The 23,212-nt window shown below is 35.7% G+C and overlaps 3 protein-coding genes across 3 annotated transcripts; 1 reads left to right on the forward strand and 2 right to left on the reverse strand.

Moving 5' to 3' along the window:
- Positions 1–9,668: 9,668 nt before the first annotated feature.
- OCT59_026279 (uncharacterized protein) lies at positions 9,669–11,337 on the forward strand (the record flags this gene model as incomplete). The annotated part of the gene is made up of 6 exons (XM_066143075.1): positions 9,669–9,678; positions 9,749–10,326; positions 10,397–10,567; positions 10,633–10,986; positions 11,066–11,221; positions 11,302–11,337. The coding sequence occupies 6 exons, from the start codon at positions 9,669–9,671 to the stop codon at positions 11,335–11,337; spliced, it is 1,305 nt and encodes a 434-aa protein (XP_065992630.1).
- A 1,880-nt stretch (positions 11,338–13,217) lies between these two features.
- On the reverse strand, positions 13,218–14,260 carry OCT59_026280 (uncharacterized protein; the record flags this gene model as incomplete). Its single annotated transcript, XM_066143076.1, has 2 exons — positions 13,218–13,529; positions 13,721–14,260. 2 exons carry the CDS (start codon positions 14,258–14,260, stop codon positions 13,218–13,220), a joined length of 852 nt encoding a protein of 283 aa, XP_065992631.1.
- Positions 14,261–16,246: 1,986 nt separating this feature from the next.
- OCT59_026281 (uncharacterized protein) lies at positions 16,247–16,927 on the reverse strand (the record flags this gene model as incomplete). Its single annotated transcript, XM_066143077.1, has 1 exon — positions 16,247–16,927. The coding sequence occupies one exon, from the start codon at positions 16,925–16,927 to the stop codon at positions 16,247–16,249; it is 681 nt and encodes a 226-aa protein (XP_065992632.1).
- Positions 16,928–23,212: the final 6,285 nt, after the last annotated feature.

The following is a 23,212-nucleotide window of genomic DNA, read 5'->3' on the forward strand; positions in this document are numbered from 1 at the left end:
TTTCATAAAAACAGAAGAAGAATTTGCTAACAAAAATAAATTAGTAAAATGATTTTGTTGTTGAAATGAAAATAAATTGATCAAACCCAAAGCATGAGTTAAATATAACACTACATTAGGAACAGAACGTGATAATTTGACCTTGTGTTTAACTAAGGCACGAACTGAAGAAGTAATAGTGGAACATTCAGCCTCAGATAAATGTGTGACTTGCATTTGATAATCCAATTTCAGAATCAAAACAGTATTATAAAGATACACCACTTGTTGAACAGTCAGTTTCGCAGGGCGAAGAATTGCAGAGAAAGAATTACATTCTCGCTTAAGTTATTGTCGAACAAAGTTCCTAGAGCCGTTAATGTTGAACCAAACTCCTAAAAACCGGAAAGATGAAAACATAGGAATAGGAGTAACAGTAATGTTGGGCGTAGAGTTGAGCGATGAAATTGACAAATTAAAGGCTATAGGAAACAAATCTCGAGAAGCAGCAACTGCATTGGTGGCTAAAACATATTTGTTATGGTTGGCTGAGGTATTGTTTAAACAATAAAATTCTTCAGTAATAGACAACATATGTTCCATTCCTTCTTTAGAAGAAGAGATCAAAGTAGAATCATCCATGAACACCAAATTATTAATTTCTAAAACATTCAGAGAGCAAGAAATTGATGGAGCAGTGTAGGGAGCCAATGGAGAAACCAAACAATAAGAGTCTTTCTTCTCATTTTTGAGAGTTGTAAGCAGAGGGTCTAAATAAATAACCTATAAAAGCGGAGAGATAACTTCACCTTGATCTATTCCAATTTTAACTCTATATGGTGGAGTAGGGCCATGTGCAGTAATGACACGGTTAGAACGTGACATAAATAAAGAAAGTAAAAATTGAATTGCATTTTGAGGCAAACGTAAACGTTGAAGAGCAAAACGCAACATAGATAAATCTACAGAGTCAAATGCTTTTGAAATGTCTTGAGAAAAAATCCACAAGGGTTGTTTAGTGACTACCGAATCATAGATAATGGATTCCAGTGTAATAATAGGATCACGGCAGGAACCTCCAGGTAAACCCGCGAAATTACCACCTTGGAAAATATGGTGGGAGGCAAGCAAAGGAGCCAAACGATTATAAAAAAGTTTAACCAAAGCCTTACGAATCACCTCAAATAAAGTAATAGGACGTGTATTTTTAAGTTGGCATTTCCATTCATGCGGTTTAGGAATAGGAAAAACAGTAGCTTGTCTCCATAAATCGGGAATATTTGCTTCTGATAAACAGGCACAAATTAAATTGAAAAGCAAAGTAGAAGCAGAAGGACCTAGGTGTTTCAACATCTCATACGAGATCATAGAAGGACCTGAGGCTTTGTCATTAGGCATGGAGGAAATTGTTGAGGACCATTCATCAAGGGTAGGAGGATCCATTAGTGAATCAAAAATAGCTGGAGAAACATCAGCAAGTGGTGCATAAGCGTTAGACCATCGTTCAGGCAAATCCTGTATAGAAGAAGGAGTAGTAGAAGTAATTGGAACAAAATTTTGAAAATGTTCAATAACTTCTTGATCAATAGCATCTGGAGAAGTTAATAAAGTGGGTTGTGTTAGATGATCAATGAAAACACGATCAAGAACAATTCGTTGTCTGGTTCGTGACAAAGCAGAATCTATAAAAGTGGAAATATTATTGGTAAAGTTATCATTCCGAGCATCAATTTTAGCCTGAATAGAAGAGGCTTGAAATTCTTTTTCTTTTAGCAAAAGAAGACTTCGCAAAAGCAAAGTCATATTTTCTAGGGTTTGGAGTAAATTGGCAAAATCATCAATTCTTGCATCTCGAAGAAAGGGTGGAAAAATAATAGGTGTAACAAAGGTTTGTTTATAAAGGGATAAAATATTATTAAGACGTATATAATATAAAGACCACTTAGTTTCATGATGCATAGAGTATGAGATAGGGGTCTTATGAAGGGAACGGATAGTTTTAGCCACTTTGGACAAAAATCTATAAGACTGGCATAAACTTTCCAAGGCTTTAGGCTTCTTTGGAATATAAGTATTGCCCACAGTAACTGAAGGCAATGTGGAATTAGCAGCTTTGATAATCCTAGAATGAAGATATTCACATTTCTGATTGAGAGGCCAAGCGTCAAAAACAAGTGGATCAATTGGACATAATTTATCCAAATTATCAGCAAAAGCAGTCCATTGATCAGCAGAAATGGAGTCATATTTGAAAACACGTCGAGTATTACGACCAAGTTGACGAACTCGTGCAGATTTAATAGCATCTGATAATAACGAAGCATCAAAATATGTAATAATAGGGTTATGATCTGAAATGTGTAAATCGTGAGCATCAAAAATAGAAGCTGTTAACATATATTGGCGAAGAAGTGGACAAGACCAAACAAAGTCGATACGGGTAATAGTGTCCAAATGGTGATAAGTACCTAAGGTACCGGATAAATTAAGGGGGGTGCAATCCTCGTAATTATGAGAAAGCAAATAATGAAATAATTTGTGAATTCGTTTAGCAGCAACCTGAGGTTGATGCAGAAAGATAGGGTAATATTTATCCAAATTCATATTAAAATCACCGCAAATAGCATGGTGAAAATTTTGTGAAGAAGTTTGGGAAATTAAAGAAATTAATTGATCAATGACTTCATAACGAAGAACAAGATCATTTGTAGGGGGAATGTAGACGACAAATATACGCAATTTAACATTGCCTTTAAAAAACAAGTCTACAGAAAGAATACGGGAGGAATGGGATTGATAAAATTGGACATGAGTGGCTAAAGAGTTATGTATAAATAAAGAAACACCACCAGAAGAGCGGCCGTGTTTGGTGGAGTCCAAATCAGAATGAAAAGAAGTATAATCACAAACTCGTTTAGACAAAAATTTCATTTATTTAGGCGATAGGTGTGTATCAACAATACCGCCAAAGGAAACGTAATTTTGTAAAAAGAAAGAAGAAATTTGGTCCATTTTAAAGGAACCTTGACCAGGAGTTTTAAGACCATTAACATTAAAAGAAGAAATGTTAAAAGAATTGGGAATGGGGGAAGTAGAGGAAGAGGAAGAAAATAAAGTAGCAGATAAAGGATCATTAAAAATATCACTAAAATCAACGGGGTTGGGGGGATTTCGCACAAAGGTATCATAATCTATGTGGTCATTCATCATTATAACACTATGATAGAAACTGCGGGGTGAAAGAAAGGGATAACAAATTAATCAGACGAAGTCATATTGACTAAGTCCGAGGAAGAGCCACCAGAAATGGAGCTAATAAATCTTTCAATGGAGCCAGATAAGTGATCAAATTTGTTATCTAAAGAGCGTTGAAATGAATAAATTTCAGCACGTTCTTTATTAATAGCAGCTTCATTAGCATTTTCGGAGATGGGGGAAGAAGAAATGGTGGAACGGGGAACAGGAACCGTTGGGGGAGGGAGAACCGAGCCGGAAGTAAGCCTGTTCGAAGTGGACGGGTTAGATTGTGTTATATAAGGGGGGTGCTTTGATGATTGTCAACAAGCATATGTGAAGAATTATTGGGATCAGGTGAAAGAACATCGTCCTGTAGATGCCCAAAAACATGACGTTCCAGCCGAGACATCCTCTGATCAGCTAATTCAAGAGCATGAATTCTAGTACGTACACTAGCCATATCTTCTTGAAGGCTTTTAAGCACCGAAAGGATCTCTTGAATTTGGGAACAATTAGGATCCACCAAGGAAGGTTTGTGGCCAGTCGAGTTGGGAGTAACAATGTTATTACGTTGAGAAGTTGAAAAGGAAACTGAACGGTCTTTGCCTTTACGTTCATTAGATCGAGGTCGTTGAGCAGATTGAGTAGAATTACGGAAATTAGAAGAATTAGGCGAAGAAGCATTATTGGTGGTATTGTGATTCCGTTCAGCATTTTTATCTGGATGGTTACGTTGTTGAGAATTAGAACGATCATTGGATTGAGAACGGGAACGATGTCTACTGCGATTAGCAGAAGAATTATTATTATTAAATTGACCAATATTGAAACGTTCTTTCAAGTGTGCTACAGGATTGCGAGTGCGTGAGCGACCTCGAGAGTTGTTCAATGGGCATGCAGTAGGAGCGCAGCCAAGTTTGCCGCATCTGTGGCAAAGCTTGTTCGTATTTTCCGGAAGTTCCCACTGGAGTCGATGACCTTGCAAGGCGATTGATTGTTCCATTGCAGTGTCCATCATTTGTTGCGATTTAAAAGTGATGTAAGCCCATCGTTTAGGTTTATAAGAATTAAGAGACAGGGGATATTAACAGCCATAGCACCAACTGCTCGTACCAAGGGTGCTAAATGCACATCTTTTGTGTTAGGAGGGAGCTGAGATAAAACAGCAACGAATTCACGTCGCGATTTCTTTTGATCGGGTAAAGGAGCGTGTATAGTAACGTAAACAAGTAGAATAACAATAGATCGCCCACTGTTTATCCATAAAATGTTGGATGGAGGAGACATCATCATAAACGATACGAGCTTATTGGACTTTAGCAATAGCACGTGTATGAAGGCGACAGGACTGTATGTTACCATACTTTTTGAAAAGAGCAGTAATATCATCTTTCTTGATGAAAAACGGGATGTCAGTAATTTGAATTGCCCAGAGATCTTCATCAGTTCGGAGTTGTTGAGGGTCATGTAGAAAAAATCGGAGATCGGCAAGATCATCATGTTGGAGAGAAAGGCAGGCGTCACGTTCAGTAGTTGAATTAAAATGAATGACTAATCTTTTGAGGTCACCAGAACCAGACATGCGAGCACGGCCAGTGTAGGAGTGATAACATCGGGAAATTTTTTAAGATGCAGAACTGCGGAGATCTGTAAAATTAGCAGATCTCCGCATTTTTTTTGTGAATTTATGCGGAAGTCTGCGATTTTGCAGATTTCTGCTTTTTATTTTTTACAAAATTATGCAATAATCTGCAATTTTGCAAGTTTCCGATTTTTTATGTATGCATTTCTGCGGTAATCTGCGATTTTGCAGATTTCCGCTTTTATTTTTTACAAAATTATGCAATAATCTGCAATTTTGCAAATTTCCGATTTTTTATGTATGTATTTCTGCTAAGGTTGCTTGTCTAAACCTCTTCAAAAACCTACGATTAGTTTCGTCAAAATTTTACTATAGATTTATTATAGTTTCGGCAGAGTTTCAGCAGTTTCGGCATTTATAATAAGTTTTAGCAGTTTCGCCTTTCTCCAAAGTTTCGCCAGTTTTTTAATATAACTTTAATATAGTTTCGGCAGAATTTCGCTTTTCGGCGAAACGCCATCTTGCCTAAACCCCTAGGTTTCGGCAAGCAACCTTAATTTCTGCGGTAATCTGCGATTTTGCAGATTTCCGCTTTTATAACTACTATATTACTAACTGAAGAAAACTCTGTACTAATACTAACTGACGGAAATCATGAGATAAATTGCTATTTTTTACAGTTTGTTTAATTGCTTTAATTTACTAGCAACCCGTAAGATATCATACTATTAAAGACTTCCTCTTTTTGTCGATCTGAAAGGCTTTTCATAAAACTAGCGAAAAAAGCTAAAGTGGCGTTTTAGATATACTGTATGGATGATGAAACGTCATTTTTCTTTATTTAATACAATTTTATTTTGAAGATTTAGAACATATATTTATTTAACAGAAAGCAATTTTCTTTGTTAAACCTCGGAATTATATGAACCTTCTGATTGATAGATTCAACTGGAATAATGTTATATTCTTCAGTATAGTATAATTGGGAATAACCATAGACTATAGGCTCTATTGGATGAATGTCAAACCAACGAACAAGAGCAAGTTCGTATGGCTCTTTATATGATCCTCGAAAGAATTTTAAAAATAGCAATACCTTAAAAAGAAATAATTTGTAAAGAACTACGAAGTAAAATCGTACTTACGAATTTTTAAAGTTCACTTACTTTTCCGTACCAAGCACCTTCGTCTTGTCCTTGATCCTCCGCATGAGTTACTGCGACATTGCTAAACCATTCTTTTCCTTGAAATTCACCCGTTGATCTTAGAATTTCTCCACTTTCTAGATGAACTGAATCATAAATTTTGATAAAAAAATCATTTTCTGAATCTTGCGAGGATGTGTCTAAAAAAGTATCCAACGCTGTAATTATTTGTGCCAATCCTTCAATATAATTTGGATGTGGCGGATTTTCAGATTTTTTTAAAGATTTTATTTTTTCATCAATGGAGTCTAGATTTAATTCCCAAAGAATTTTTCCAAACCCTTCGGTTTTACGATGAATGACTTTCATGCCACTGGTAGTTGGAGTTAATTCTTTACGCTTTACCTGCAAAAATATTAATAGTTTAGTATTTATGGTTGGAGAAAAGTTAAAAAAATCTTATAAAACTTTTACTAACAGCGTTCACCAGTTGTTGCATCACGTGTTTTCTATTTGTTGCTCGATATGGAATTTTAATATATAATTTATGGAGCGTTTCGTAAGTCTCCGTTGATAGGCCATTCAGTGCACCATATTTGACAATGGCAGGTACTGAAATAATTAAATTAAATTAAAATTTGTATAAATTAATAGCCATCTTCAAATTATATTACCTGCATGATAACGCCAACTATGCAGCTTTGGAAAACTGCAATCCGTAGTAGATAATGGGGAGAATATCCTTTTAAACTCTATGCACCAATCAATGATTGCTTCCTATTTTAGTTAGTAGTTAGATCATCTATTAACTTTTAAAGAAAGTTAATTTTTTTAAATTTTTTCTTCTTACTTCAAAGATATTCAGTTCATTTTCGGTATATGATTCTTGTCTGCTCATAGTATACATTTTATTAAACTTCGTGTAAAGTTCACAAAGTTCTTTATAAGTTATTTCATTTTCTTCGCTGAAAATTTCATCCAAAGCAAAAATCGCTATCTTCATAATATGACGATAGTTTGATGCTGTCATTACTTTTAGTTGACCTACTTTACTTAACAATTTAAGGCCTGGAAAACGTGGAATTTGTTGAAGACGTTCGTCGAAAATCTTCTGTAATTCCAACCCTCTGACCTTTTTTAAGATTTCCTGCGTAAACTCCAGTTGATATTTAAAAAGTCCAAGGTCGATATGATGCATACGGTCGGGAACGCACACTTCGTAAATATTCAGATTTCTGTAAAAAAATTTATATATGTAAAAAAATTTTTACAACGTCGTCATTACTTATAAAATTTAGTGATATTTACGGAAATTCCCAGAAGGCATTTTTGACGTAATGTACAGAATACTCCTTTCCTTGTCCAGCGCTAACCATTTCCTTCATATTTTCATGAGTTCTGGAAAGTATATCTTCTCGTGTAAGTTTCATATCGTTTAAGTTATTTTGCAGAACCATACAAGTATGGCATGGCATTTTACATCGCGCTCCTTTATATGTAGCGGTCACATCATCTGCTTCGAGCATATCTGCGAGAAAAAAAGAAATTCGTGCAGCAAATGTTTTCGCTTGTCCATTAATCCTAAAACATAACGTATCAGGTTTCTCCAGTAAAGGCCAAAGCATGATATTAAAGCATTTGTAAAATATTTCACGCTGCAAACTTCAAAAGACTTCGGTAGTTTTAATGCCTGAATCTTGAACTTTAGGCAAAAAACCTAAAAGTATTTTAGATTCTGGTAGGTTTCGAACCCAATTTGGAACATTTCCAAGCGTTAAAAATACTGGATGGCCTGATGTCTTGCCCAGTCCATCGAAAGTGGTCCCATCTGAATATAAGATGATAGACAATAGGTGATTTAATGGCGGAAGAGTCTTCTCCGTTTCCAGCCACCAGTCGCCTTCATATGGCTCACCAAACACTCTTGTTTCGCTTCCATCATCCTAAGAATATAAACAACCAAAAATATGAGTGATGATCTTCAGTTTCTTTTTAGTTATTCATAATTATTAAATTTACCCTTTTTTTCTTTAGAATTCCCTTATAGACAAAATTATTAGCTACTTCTGGTCATTGCAGAAGAGCTTGAATAGCGCGAAATATAAGACGATAGTAGAGTGTAATGTCAATACCGCTGTAGGTTGAAACAACTTTTTCTTTGAAGTCTAATGAAGGTGAAGTTATTTGATTGAGATGGTCTTTGCCATTTTTGGTTGATTTCGGTAATGGAGATTCTTCCAGATTGCTATATTTATTAAAGAATTTAATTATTTGATCTCCAATTTTGTTAGATATATTACCCTCTACAATTAATCTCATGAAATCTCTGTATGCATCGTTTGGCCACTTTGCTACGCGTTCTGGTAGATTTTTTCCTTCAATAGCATCTAAAGCATCATCTAACGATGCTCCTTCAAGATCTTCAGGATCTAGATCAATGTTGTCGCATTTACTGGTATTTCTGTTCCCAACTCCTCAAAATTTTCTTCAAAAATTTCTTCAGCTCTCTCTTCTATATTTTCTGATTTTGATCTTTTTCGCAGATTATAACATGGTTCAGATTCTAAATTGTCTGCATCTTGAGTTGGAATTTCGTTGATTATTATATCCTCCATCTCACCAATATTATCATCTTGGTATGTGGATTTTTCATGCGAAGTAAATGTATCTGGCATTGTAATGGGTGTATTCCATAACTGAACATCATGTTCTGGCATAACCGCTGTTCTTGATGGTTGTCGCGAGAATCTTTGAACGTGTTCACTTGGTTCACTTGGTCGAGAAGTTGTTGTTCTTCCATGGTGTTTGGCATTAGCGTGCTGTCTCAAACCGCTGGGAGTTGAAAAATATCTCTTGCAAATTTGACATTTATATCTGACCATTTTTCTTTAGAAATCAATGCGAGTTTAGAAATTAACGCAGGAAAATTTTTTTGATAGTTTCACGCGAGAAATATTTATGAAGATTTACTTTTGGTATATTTTTTTTTTACTGATTATCAAGCGAATATAAATTTTACTGATAATTGATTATTTTTGTTTACTGAAAGATAATTAATTTATTTACTGATTAGTAATTAATTTTTTTCATTTACTGATATTTTTAATTCGGGAGTAACTGATTTTTTTACCAATTCATTAACAATTAATTTATTTAATTTACTGATCCTTAAATATATTTTAATTCAGGAGTAACTGATTTTTTAAAAAACTTCCGGCAAAACTTTTAACCTTACACAATTTTTCAATTATTTATAATGTAAGAATTTTTTCATTTTTTTTCGGTTGGCTGAATCGTCGCAATAATTAATTTATTTAATTTACTGATCCTTAAATATATTTTAATTCAGGAGTAACTGATTTTTTAAAAAAATTCCGGCAAAACTTTTAACCTTACACAATTTTTCAATTATTTATAATGTAAGAATTTTTTCATTTTTTTTCGGTTGGCTGAATTGTCGCATATTTTTACATTTATATGAATCTTAACAATTTTTTTTCAATTTTTCGAATTAATTGTTGTTTGAATTTTTCTCCGCAATATTTTTCCTATACAAATTTTACGAATTTAGAATTTAAGTGATTATGGCGTCTAAAAGGTCAAAAAATGCAAAAAACTCAAAAAAAAGAAAGCAAGCACTTGACGTTCCTGAAGGACAAAGAAGAAAACAAGCACTTGACGTTCCTGAAGGACAGAATGAAAGCTAACAAAATATATTTGCACAAATGTTATCAGGTAGTTAGTCGTCAAGATGCTGATATTTTGCAATTTAACATTATAATTAACTTTTGCTGAACGCCAACAGTAGAATCTTCAGAAATTCCTAAAGATCAGCGCACAGATCGTGAAAAATCACCTATTGGTCCTTTCGTACTCGTTACTCTATTTGATGTAGATCGTGGAAGATCTTTAGTTAAATCTGTTTCTTTTACTCCAGCAAATCGTGAGAAATCCTCAACAAATCGCGAGAATTCTTTAGTCAGGACTGCGCATACTGAAACTTCCGTTTCAACTACATTGACGCCATCTGTAACTCCTATGAGTTATGAAAGAACTTCGAGGACGCCAACTCCCATACTTAGTCCAATGCAAATTGACCTTGATAAAGAAATTGATTATTATAACGTCGATGACGATGATAACGAAGAACATAATGATAACCGTGATAAAAGTGATACCCGTGAGCCTTTACCAAAACCACATAATGTAGAGGGTGAACGTTACCTAACTGTGAAAGAGTTTAATTATGCCATGAATGCATTAGATGGAAAGGTAAACGCCATCTACAAACTTTGTCGATATATTGGAGATCAGCAACAAAAAAGTATTCAAGATACGCAAAATGTTGCAAAAAGTGATGTATTAAGCGATGATTTCTGGAATGTAAGTTAATTAAAAATTATCAACTTGATTTTAATCTAAAGATACTTATAATAACCAAATATCTTCACAGCGCGTTTATAAAAATGTAGCTAAAGAACTTATTCCAACGTCTTTATATCCTTCGGATATAGAATACCGAAAGGCTTTAGAAACATATTTATCTAAACATGCAGAACATTACATTAAAAATATTGGGCAAAACGCGTGGATTTCTTTATTTTCAGATAAGTTGTTGGCAGAGGTATGTGAAATATTAATAATCGTTAAAAAAAGGTATTTTTTTATATTTATTTAACTTTTTTTTAGATAAAAACTAAATGCAGAAGCAGGAGAAATGATTTTGCCGCAAGTATCAGGAGTGCCATGTTTTCCGTCTTTGGAGAACAGCGATTGGAACGCATAGATAACAATTCTCCTTCTATGAAGATCGCTGAATGGAAACAGAATCAAAAAACGCGTAATGCGTTTTATGAACTTTTCAAAAATCACGATATTCTAATGAAAATTGGCCATTCAGTTTTCAAACAGTATAGGGATAAAGAACTTCCTTTTACGCATTGTGCGTATATTTTATCAATATGTGACATCTTGTTAAATTCCAATAGCTATAGTATTAAGTGTAATGACAAGTCTGTTACGAAAAGAGTCGAATTTTTTCTAGTAAATAATTTTCGCAAATTTTCGCAGTTCTTTTAATCTTTTAATATTTTACAGATATTAATCTATAATTAATTAACAGCAAGCGTTTAGAAATAAAACGCAAATAACTCCTCGAATAATGGAGGAATTAGCTGAAAAAGAAGCGAAAGAAGTTAGTCAAAGAACTGATCAATACGAGTCAGCAGTCGCAGAAGAGAGCAGCGATTCAGTTGAAAATGAAAATTATGATGATTTTGTAAGTTAAAGTTATTATTTATGTTCGATTATACACTTAATTGAATTATTTTACTAAGCTAAATCATCATTTTTTTTTAGATTAATAATCTAGATTCGCAATTTCCTCAGGATTAATTGTATTTCTTTGAAATACTAATTTTTTTATAATTCGTAATTTTATATTTTTTAATTGTATTTCTTTGAAATACTTTAATTTTTTTTATATCATTTTTTTTATATTCTTTAATCGTATTTCTTTGAAATACTTTAATTTTTTTATATCATTTTTTTTTTATATTCTTTAATTGTATTTCTTTGAAATACTTTAATTTTTATATCATTTTTTTTATATTCTTTAATTGTATTTCTTTGAAATACTTTAATTTTTATATCATTTTTTTTATATTCTTTAATCATATTTCTTTGAAATACTAATTTTTTTATAATTCGTAATTTTATATTTTTTAATTGTATTTCTTTGAAATACTTTAATTTTTTTATACTGTAATTCGTATTTTTACGCGAAATTTTACGTTGCTTTTTTTTGGTAGAAATAAAGAATTGATTATGATTAATTAATATAAATGGACTATAAATTATCATATATTAATTGTATTTTATATTTCGATTTATTTCAAAGGTTTTTTATTTAAAAATCCGCGCAGAACATTGCTATTTATAAAATCTGCGCAGTTTTTTATTAGAATTTTCCTCTAATGTTTTGCGCCAGGGTATAAGATCTGCGCAGATATAATTTCTGAAAATCTGCGCAGATCTGCTCCCCAAAAAATTTCCCGATGAAGTTTCCAAAAGGAGATTATTGACAGCGTCAATCATAGCCCGATTGGTAGGATATTTTTTAACAAATTCAGGGGAAGTATTAGGCGCCGCAGCAGCCTGATAATCATGTCTAAGAATGGAAATAGTGGGCGTGTCAAGGAGAAGAGGAGAAGTATCATTGGTATCCATAATATCCTTATTGGGAGACGCGTTTAAGGGGAAGTTTCTTTGTCTATTGGGGCATGTATGGACGTGTCGGTACCAGACGTGACAGAACCATACGCAGAAGGCGCAGTAGGATCGTTAGGAGGAGGAGACGAAAAGTTGTCAGCATTATTTTGTTGAGGAGGAGTAGTATTACTACCTCCAGCGTCAGCCGCTGAGTCGGCGACGTAGTCTTCTTCCATAGGATTTTCTGGGAGCGTACGGGTACGTTTGGAAGGGTTGTTTTTATTGTTTGTTTGTTCATTATCAGAGTTCGAAACGTCAGAGCCGAGTCTTTATTTTTGTTTCGTTTGTCTTGACGCTTGGCAGGTCCCCCGTTAGGGTTATTGCCAGCTTTTTTGTTACCTTTGAGAGACATTTTAGTAGTAAAATAAGAGATGTGTTAGTATGAAGAATAAAAATTTCTTAAGTCACACTTTCGGCAGATTGGCTTATTTTTCGGGGGGGTTTCAAAAATCGTTTTTTGTAAATATCTCGGCATCCAGTGGTCCAATTTTGATGAACTTTTTTTTATTTTGTAGAGCTAAATGAGGGCTACAAAATAAAAAAAAGTTCATTAAAATTGAATTACTGGATGCTGAGATATTTACAAAAAACGATTTTTTGAGTTTCAGCAAAAAGGGGTGTTTTTGGCCAAAAGTCCATTATGACCTTTATATTAGATATCCGGGGTCCTGTACATACTCACCAAATATTACAGTTCCAGGGATTCTCGCTTCTCTATCATATATCAATGCATTTGGCTTTCCATCCTGTATTAACTGTATATCGAGACCAAGTTTTTTTGCTCATTGTAAGTCGATGAATGTATAGACTCTCCTCTTATTCTGTCAGAAGAGAATGTTATTACCACTTACCTTAGCACGGAATAATCCATACAAGGCATAACCTCTGTGATCAATAAAGTCTGAAAGTGTCTAGAATTTGCCCTGTTTGATTGGAAAGTTTGCATTTGATTGTTGAATACTCAGATATAAACTTGTTGCATCGTACTGTCTTCCATAGCCCTTCTACTCGTTATCTGCCCAGATTAATCCTCCCATCATTGCATCACTTAACCACTCCGCTTCTATCAGGTCAAGAGGATCATTGGCTGAAATCCCTACACTTAATCGTTCAAATAACCAGAGAGCCGTTCTTTTGTAAGACCAGTTATAGTATGATAAGTCTATCCCTAGACCAAACTTCTTTGTCACCTGTAAGAAAACATTCCGCTCCTCGTGGATTCTCTGATATACTTCTTCAAGAGTTTCATATATTTCCGTTTTATGGTTTTTCTCAACAGGAATAAAGGAACGCTTGGAATTCTTACCCTTTTGAAACTGTCCAATCACGCAAGACTTAACCGTTTTGCCATTGTATATTGTGACTACATTTTTTACTCCATCTTCATGATACACAATGGGCAGATTACACTTCCTATCTAATTTACTGGGGTGGAGTCTTCCGGGATTTAACGCGAGGGAGTAGTGACCCTCAGACAGGATGAGAGTCGCACATCTATCAGACTTACTCTTAGAGATTCGGGTAATATCCCCACGATGTTAAGTGCGAGACTTCCTGCGAGTTGTTCGACCCTGTCCATGCATGAAACTGGGATGGGAGCATTACGATTGAGACCTAATGCCTTTTTGATATACTCAGGCTTTTTAATTGACTTTGGCATTTTAGAGAATGTGCCGTAGATATATTTTAGGCATTCATACAGGCAATCATTTAGCTCCCCATTGTATCCTCCTGCGGCCGGTGGAGCATCTCTTATATAAATTATAAATCTTTTGAAATAATTAGGATCTGCGTCGTCTGGTAGTTGTGCTTCATCATAATGGTCTAACAGTGAAAAGAGACTTACCGGTTCATTTCCTGATGTCCACCCACTGGGTTTCCAGTTTTCATAGGGAAGTAAAATCTGGAATTTATGTGTTAGATACCGGGATTGGAGTCGCTGTCCAAGTCTTGCTATTGCTCCTCTAGAAAATCTTGCGCCTGAATACTGTAATTTTTTGATATCCGGTCTTGTAGGTAAAGCACAGACATTCTCTGAATAAACCATTTGATGTATTTATGAATTGTGTTCAGTTGTAATATAGGTTTTTTATACAAAAAATATAAGATAACTAAGAAGTGCTTATCTTATTAAAAGGAGTCAATCTTGCTGCATACACGATCAAGATCCTCTTCATTCCAGTCGTCGACGATTCCATTGGCAGTTTCCCACTGGCGTTCCATCTTGGTCTTTGGACGCTCCTCTGGGATTTCTCGTGCCTTACCCTTATCTGTTCTTAAAGTTTCATAACCAGAGGGGGTGGGGATAATTTTGGCATCACGATTCTCCTTGTATATTCTTATTATATCTGCGAGTTCTTTACGGCTAGGTGTTTTAGGTAAGTTCCCATTATATTTGATCCAGTCCTTGAAACGATTTACTACTTCCCTAAGGTAATACTGGTACTTGTCCTCAACACGTGTTATGGGACATTCCTCTATTTCAAACGCGAGTATATCCCAATCATATTCGTCTGATATGTCTTAAAACTTGGCCCATAATTCCTTACCTGTATTATAGAGATCATTGAAGACCTAGTTCTTTGAATTCTTGACCCATAGTTTACGATCCCATCAGTGTCTTTCTTGCCAAGCCCAGTGTGCTTGAGTACCTTCCTTTGGTTCAGGATCCCAGTCGATTTCTGGTTCTGTGTCAGGTTCTGGAATAAATTGCTCAGGAGCCAGTTTTACTATTACAGGTTCTGTAGAAGATTTGGAATCCGTGAGGGATTCGGATTTTGCAGAAGATTCTGCAGGTGACTTGGGTTGTTGCTCAAGAACTGGGTCTGCGGTTGTAGAATCTGAGTCTGATAACAAGTCGTCTAAGACGTCATAGTCATCTGGCTTGGGGGCAGACGGTTTTTTAGGAACTAGATCCTCAGCAGACAGCTCCTGTTCTTGGTTGGGTTTCTTGTCAGATAGATAACAGTCTGAGAAGCTATCTATAGGTTCATCAGTGTCTAACTCATTAGTATTTTCATCAGCATCCGGTTGTTCTTCCCTTAACTCTTGTAGACGTTCTTTTAAGTGATCAGGCTTGGGTGGAAGCGGTGGAAGAGCCTTGCGAATTACAGGTACGGGTTTTTCCTTAACAGGTGCAGGTTTTTCCTTAGTGGGTTTCTCGGCAACTAGCTTTACTTTCTCTTGGTCTACTTGCGATTTACTAGCTGAATTATATATTTTTACTAAGAATTTTTCTGAAGCTTTGAGGTCGGATGTTAGCTTCTTAGGAGTTTCTGTATCGATTTCTTCTATGTCTATCTCGTCTATTTCATGTATCCAGTTTTTGCTGAGGAACTTCTTGTAGAGGTCCTCCCTGGATATGCTGTAGACTCGGGTTGGTTTCTTATCTTTACGAACTAATTTGCTATTTATAGCCAACTCATTCGATAGGATTCTAGAAGCGTTTATTTTTAATAGGGGTGAAATGCAATGAGTTTCGCAATATGAAGTATATACCTTATAAAATTCTTGAACAGGTAGGTAGGTCATATAATTTTTCACTACGAGGTATGTGTCCTTTATAAATTGGAATAGCGGTGGAAGAGTCGAGATGATATGTTCGTATTTGGATGTTATCATAGGTGGCAGATTCCCATTGAAGTCTGGGTAAGCATCCGCGATGGCTCTCAAGTAAGCATAGAATGCCTCACTGGCGCCTAGGTATTTCATAGCGTCACTGAGTTTCTTAAAGTAGTTAGGGTCTCCTTTGCAGGATGGTGATACATCCAAGAACACTGTGCGCCTATCGTCATTCTCCACTCTGAGAGCATTTTCGTTGGTAAGGACGATGATGGACATAAAGTTCTTGTAATGTGTTGGCGTCTTGTATTTTTCATGGATTTTCATTATATCACTCGTTACTTTATCTTTCAAAGAGCGATATAGAGAATTCCACTGGCTTTTTTCCATGGGCATTTCCTCGAGAAGAAGAAGAACTTTACCCTATAATTGCCCATTGAAACTTCCAAGAATCGTCTGAGGATTGCTAGTCTTATAAACGAGTTGAGTACCTAGGACGCTGCGCTGAATGAAATCTGTTATAATACCTTTGCCCCAACCGACCTTGTCCAGATTTTAGGTAGAGAATCGAGTACATCTTCCTTCCAGCAGATACATCAGCTAACCACTTAAATATATACTCAGTGAGATTCCAATCACCTGAACACCAGATATCCTGAATGTAAGAGAAGATAAATTTAACCGCGAGGTGAATTGTAGACTCAAAGGTGGATATCGGACGCAAGACGTGAAGAAATCCCGAGAAGATATTTAGATAGAGCTGGCCGGTTAAGGATCTGAAGATTCGCTGTTTATGGGGATCACAGGTTGCAATACATACATCAGTATTCTCAACCATAAACCACTTGTAGATGTTGAACTCGGTCTTTTGAGAGGGTCCTTGTTTAGGTTGTATGTAGAATGCCTTCGTGATTAAACGGATAAGTTTACCAATATTTTTGTCAATAACGTATTTCAAACTTTTACTATCTGGATCCCACCAGAAAACCCCATGAGGATCTGCACAGGGAATGAAATAACTGCAAAGATACCTCTTGGCTTGATCGAGATCACTCATACTTTTTGCAGCGATAATAAGCCGTTTAAGCTCATCGATACTGAAGGCTTTCTTTTGTTCACTGAACTTTAGGATAACTTGAGCTTGAGTGGTCATTTTTTCGTTTTGTCAAATCGGGATCTAATTTATAGTTACCTAATCTTCAATTGCCGAATATATTTTTTCCAAAGATCTGCACTCCTACCCGGTTATCCTCCTGCGATTCTACAGACCTTCTAAGGGTTATTGACCTACCTGTTAACTCGGTTTGCTATCTCACTGCCTCCAATAAGAAAATGAATGGAATGCTGAAAGAGTAACAGATCGTAACAAATGTAACAGATCTGGGAGGGTAAAAATAAAACTTTTTCTGAGGGGATGTCCTCTCCTATCTTTCTGAAACATCTGTTACATCTGTTACATCTGTTACTCCCTTCTGATTCTATCGTATTTTCCTCTCTTTTCCCTTATTTTATCTGTTTTTTAGTATATTTTTAGTAACAGATGTAGTAACAGATAGTAACGGATCTTGGGTAACCCCGCCCCACAGAGGGGGGATATAGGTACTGTGAGGCCGTGAGGCCGAGGTGAGTGGAGCCTGTGACACATACTACCAGCCCGACAACTATACCTATTGGATTCAGTTTCACATATAGTAGTAATAAACCAAATGATAACTATTGAATAATTACTTAATTTATTTAAATTAATAAATCCTTTCAATCCGAATAGCCTAAATTTTTATATAGTTATCAATCGGGTATATGCCCTATTGATTACTAATTTTTGGCTAACCTATTAGCCTAATAGTTACCAATAGGGTATATGCCCGATTTTTTAGCTTTCGACCTGTGTTCATAAGTCATATAAATTATATGATATTATATGTTAATACTGAAAAACTCTATATAAGTTGCAATTAAAATAGGTAAAATCAAAAAACATTATTTCAATCAAAAAAAAAATATACATTATTAATAAATATAATAATTTTAATTATAAACAAAAAATTTCATATTGAAATGGAATTTATTGATGTTGTTAAAATTTTAAATTTGAATTATACATGCTGCCCAAATTATTTTGGAATGCCATAATTATAATTTGCACTGGTCAAAAACCAGGCAAACGTGGCATAGTAGCCTTTATCTTTATTAAATTTATTCGAACTTTACAATTTACAATAAAAATAAAAAGAAAATATAAAAATAAAACTAACTAAAAACAAAGCTATATAGTCTCCTAAGAAAAAATAAAGTAAAAAATTAATCTAAAAAAGAAAAATCGCATTACACTAAATTTCCCCAGATCTTCCCCCTTGATATATTCCAACCAAAGTAGAAGCAACTATGCTAACAAAATAACGAATAGCGCGCCCACTATAGAAATCGACACTCCATCCTGCAAAAGCTGTTATTAAGAAGAGACGCGTTAGACGACCCATAAAACCCGAAAAGTGATTAAACCAAGGCAAACCATATTTCATCGAGTTCTTCAACCAATCGGTTCTGGAGTCACGTGAATCGTGTAGGGTCGGAGGTGGTAAGGATGAGTAAGGTATGTACGTTGACAATGGCAAATTAGAAGGCTTCGGAGTAGTTTTCAACTTATAAGTAAAAACCAGGCAAACGTGGCATAGTAGCCTTTATCTTTATTAAATTTATTCGAACTTTGACAATTTACAAAAATAAAAAGAAAGATATAAAAATAAAACTAACTAAAAACAAAGCTATATAGTCTCCTAAGAAAAAATAAAGTAAAAAATTAATCTAAAAAAAAGAAAAATCGCATTACACTAAATTTCCCCAGATCTTCCCCCTTGATATATTCCAACCAAAGTAGAAGCAACTATGCTAACAAAATAACGAATAGCGCGCCCACTATAAAAATCGACACTCCATCCTGCAAAAGCTGTTATTAAGTAGCACCGTTAGACGACCCATAAAACCCGAAAAGTGATTAAACCAAGGCAAACCATATTTCATCGAGTTCTTCAACCAATCGGTTCCGGAGTCACGTGAATCTTGTAGGGTCGGAGGTGGTAAAGATGAGTAAGGTATGTACATCGACAAAGGCAGATTGGATGGCTTCGGAGTAGTTTTCAACTTATAGGTAATGTTCATCGCATTTTCCCATCTACTTTTCTCATAGAACGCGGATTCCAGATTCGTCTTCTGAATTTCTGGACAAAATTGTTATGAATAGCAGCGATAACTTTAATCGCAGAAGTTCTCGGAATGGATAAATCAACAAATAAGTCGATGAAAAGTTTGGGTAAGCAACCACGGATAAGGGCGAAGGAGGACCAATTTGTAGAAGAAAAGGACCAGCATGAAAGAGAAGTAAGTTTAGCTATAAATGGAGTAGGATCAGTATCAACCAAATTACTCGCTTCCAGAAGTTTGGAAATCAAATGATTTTGATAAGATTGGAGAATTTGCTGCATAGGCAGACGTCGTCTTTTGCACATAAAAAGGTGCATCAGGTCTTCCATGCGGTCGATACAAGAACGGCAAGTTAATTCGTCCATGTATAAGTCTGGTCGGGTCCGTTTAAGCTTTTCCAGTGTAGGCAAATCATCCAAGAAAAGTTTGAATTTAAAGGTTAGGTGTCTTGAAGCGTGCTCAGGAGTAAAAGATGCATCATGAGAGGGCTTAAAATTTGCGTGAACCAAGTAAGCTTCCCAGTCAACAATATAATCTATATTAATTGATAATAAAGTAATAAAGTGAAATCGCGTTAAATTTAACAAATCGCGCATTAACTGCGTTTGATAATATTGTTTTAGGAGGTGTCGTGGATTAAATTCACAAACAACATCATTGTCATAAATTAAGACAAAATCATGGGCAGAGGCCAGGTCCATTCCAGAGATCAAAATACTGGTTGACGCGGTATGAGCAGTATTGGCCAAGGAGTCAGCAAAATCGTTTAAGTAATTGCCAGAATGAGCTTTAACTTTGACGGGAAGGACAGTCAAATTTTTTGAGAGGATGGTTCGCTCGATAATAGCCCAAAGTTCAAAATTTGTAGTTTTATAGTACAAACGACTATTTGAATAAATAGAGGAAAAACAACTTCGGAGACCATCAATGGCAGTTTGCGAGTCAGTATAAATAGTAACTTCTGAGTCACGTGGAGAAATAGTTAAAACTGCATAAATAGCAGCAGCCTCAGCACGAGAAGAAGAGGGATTATCACGTATGAGGCCGTGAGCGATAAGTGGCGATAGAGTTAGGAAAACCTGCATCAGGGACAATTTGCATCACCGAAGACCAGCCCATAGAGACATCGGGAGTGCGCCTAAATTAATAAGAGACCCATCAGGCTGAAAAAGGTATAACGCGAATCCGAGGAAACGACCAGCGGGGAATTTGCAAAGACAGCAGCAGCCGAGGATTCAATAGTGACAGGAGTATTAGGGGCTATAGCGGTATCTGCAGAATAAGAATCGGAAACAAAATCCAATCTACTATAATAAAGACGGACACCATCTTCTATATCAGCCCAGGTAAAAGGTGAAGTCACTTCAGAGGTAGTACGTCTAATTCGTTCATTGGTAGTGGGCAAAATAAGCGAATGGCGTAGAGAGACCGTAGTTGTACATAGGGTTAAATCAGCATTCCGTTTTTGGAAGGAGGTAGGGGAATATGGGCAGCGCAGCCAGGGCAAGGAGAAAGTCGAATAAGATCTCCAGGCGAAGATTCGCAATCAGGAGAGACCCAATGGACAATGGAACAAGTACGCGACTTGTTTGGACCAAAAGTTGTTTGCCGAAGATGGGAGAACCAAGATCGTCTAACGTGACAATCCAATTTTTTGTAGTGGGAGGAGAGGATAGACAAGGTTCCAATTCATAAAATGAAGAAGCATTCGTATGCAGAGTAATAAACTGATCCAGCAAACGATTATTGGAGTCAGGAACAGTGGTAGCTTGTTGGATATCTTTATACCAATAAGGGATACGGCCAGGGCCACGTCGTCCAACCAAATTATCATAGTAAGCCTTCCAGGAAATTAAATGAGTTCCTTGAGGAGTAACGAGCTGAGATAAATAAAACAGTTGTCGTTTACGCAAGATGGGAAAATAGGCTTTAAAGGCTTTAGGCGTCATGCATTCAAATAAAGGAACGCATCCATCTATCAAGGACAAATTTGGAAGCTTCGATAATTGAGTGTGAAGCAACCGAAAAGGAGTAGAAGACAAGAGAGCAATAGTGCATGCGATATAATCTTTTTTTGAAAGAAAATAGAGAAGACCATATAGACCAATCTTTAATTAAAAGGGGAGAAATAGGAATCAAAAAATTATATTGAATTAAACTCAATCTATAAATAAAAAGAGATTGAATAAAAACAGAAGAAGAGTTAGCCATTAAAAATAAATTAGTAATATGACATTGTCGTTGATGAGCGAAACAAATTAATCAAGCCCAAGGCATGAGACAAAAATAAAATGGAATTAGGTAAAGAACGAGAAAAGTTTGCTTTATGCTTTACGACAGATCGTATACTTCGTTATTAGGTGACAATCAGATTCAGATAAGTGAGTAACTTGCATCCGATATTCAAGTTTCGGTATAAGGACGGCATTATGTAAATACACAACTTGTTTGAAAGAGAGCTTTGCAGGTCGGATGGTCGCAGCAAAGGAGCAGCATTCGCGTTTGAGTTGCTTCGACAAAATCACGGGAGCTCTTAATGTTAAACCAAACACCTAAAAAACGAAAAGAAGTTGTCATGGAAATTGGGGTAATAGTAATGGAAGGAACACTATTTAAAAAGGATAAATCCAAATTAAAAGTGATAGGGGATAAAGTGGAATTCGGAGTCAAAGGCAACGAATTAGTGATTAACACATATTTGTTATGATTGGCAGAAGTGTTATTGATCTGATAAAATTCTTCAGTAATGGATAACATAAATTCCATGCCAGCTTTTGACGAGGAAATAAGAGTGAAGTCATCCATAAATACTAAATTATTAATCTTCAAATCAAGAGAAGGACTTGAAGAATCAATTAAAGACGGTGTAGAAAGAACATAAGGGTCCATCATCTCATTCTTCAGAATAGTAAGTAAGGGATCAATATAAATGACCCATAAAAGAGGAGAAATAACTTCGCCTTGGTCAATACCAATGCGAACCCTATAGGCAAAGGCGTAGATCCACGAAAGAGCTAGAAAACGCGATTAGTGCGTTTCATAAAAGTGAAAGAATAAACTTAACAGGCGGAGGCAGGAAGACGTATACGTTCTAAAGCGAAACGTAACATCGTTAAATCAACAGAATCAAAAGCTTTAGAAATATCTTGGGAAAGAATCCAAAGTGGGTTTTTGTTGATATCAGCATCATGGATAATAGATTCTAGAGTAATAATAGGGTCGCGGCAAGAACCTCCAGGAAGACCAGCGAAGTTACCACCTTTAAGAACATCATGTGAAGCCATAATGGTAGAAAGGCGATTATAAAAAAGTTTGACAAGAGATTTCCTAATCACTTCAAGTAGGGTAATAGGGCGAGTATTTTTTAATTGACACTTCCATTCGTGAGGTTTGGGGATAGGAAAAACCATTGCTTGTCGCCATAAATCAGGAATATCAGCTTTGGAAAGACATGCTTGAATCAAAATGAGAAGTAAAGCCGAGGTACGAGATCCGAGATGTTTGAGCATTTCATAAGTAATCATGGAAGGACCAGAGGCTTTACCGTTAGGAGTGGAAGAAACGGTGGATAACCATTTATCAAGGGTAGGGGATTCATTAAAGAATCATAGATGGAGGAGGACACATCATCCATAGGTTGATAGGCAGAAGACCATCTATCAGGTAGTGTATCGATAGATACAGGAGGAGTGGACTTTATAGGTACAAAGTTTTGGAAATGGTTAACAACAGCATCATCTATGTCCTTAGGAGCAGTCAACAACTGAGGTTGAGAAGGATGGTCGATGAAGACACGGTCCAAAGTGATACGGCGACGGGTGCGAGAAAGCGCTGAGTCAATAAAGGAGGAAAGGTTAGTGTCAAAATTATTATTCCTATCGTCTAAGTGAGCACGGATGGAGGAGTCTTGGAAATCTTTTTCTTGAAGAAATGAAATCCCCGTAAGGATTTTGAAATATTGGATAAATCATCAAGAAGTGACTTGAAATTATCTTGTCGACATGATGAAAGAGAAAAGGGCAGAGTAGGAATGAAAGTAAAAATTTTCTTATATAATTGAAGAATGTTCTGAAGTCGATGCAAATGTATAGACCACTTATGTTCATGAGCAGCAGAATAAGTTAAAGGATATTTGCGCAATAGACGTATCGAATGCATTAGGCGATTTAAAAACCGATAATTTTGAGTTAAAATTTCCAGATCTTTAGGAACCTTAGGAGTATAATTATTGCCAACA

The sequence above is a fragment of the Rhizophagus irregularis genome, chromosome 6 (assembly GCF_026210795.1).
Source record: "Rhizophagus irregularis chromosome 6, complete sequence".
Classification (NCBI taxonomy): Eukaryota; Fungi; Glomeromycota; class Glomeromycetes; order Glomerales; family Glomeraceae; genus Rhizophagus; species Rhizophagus irregularis.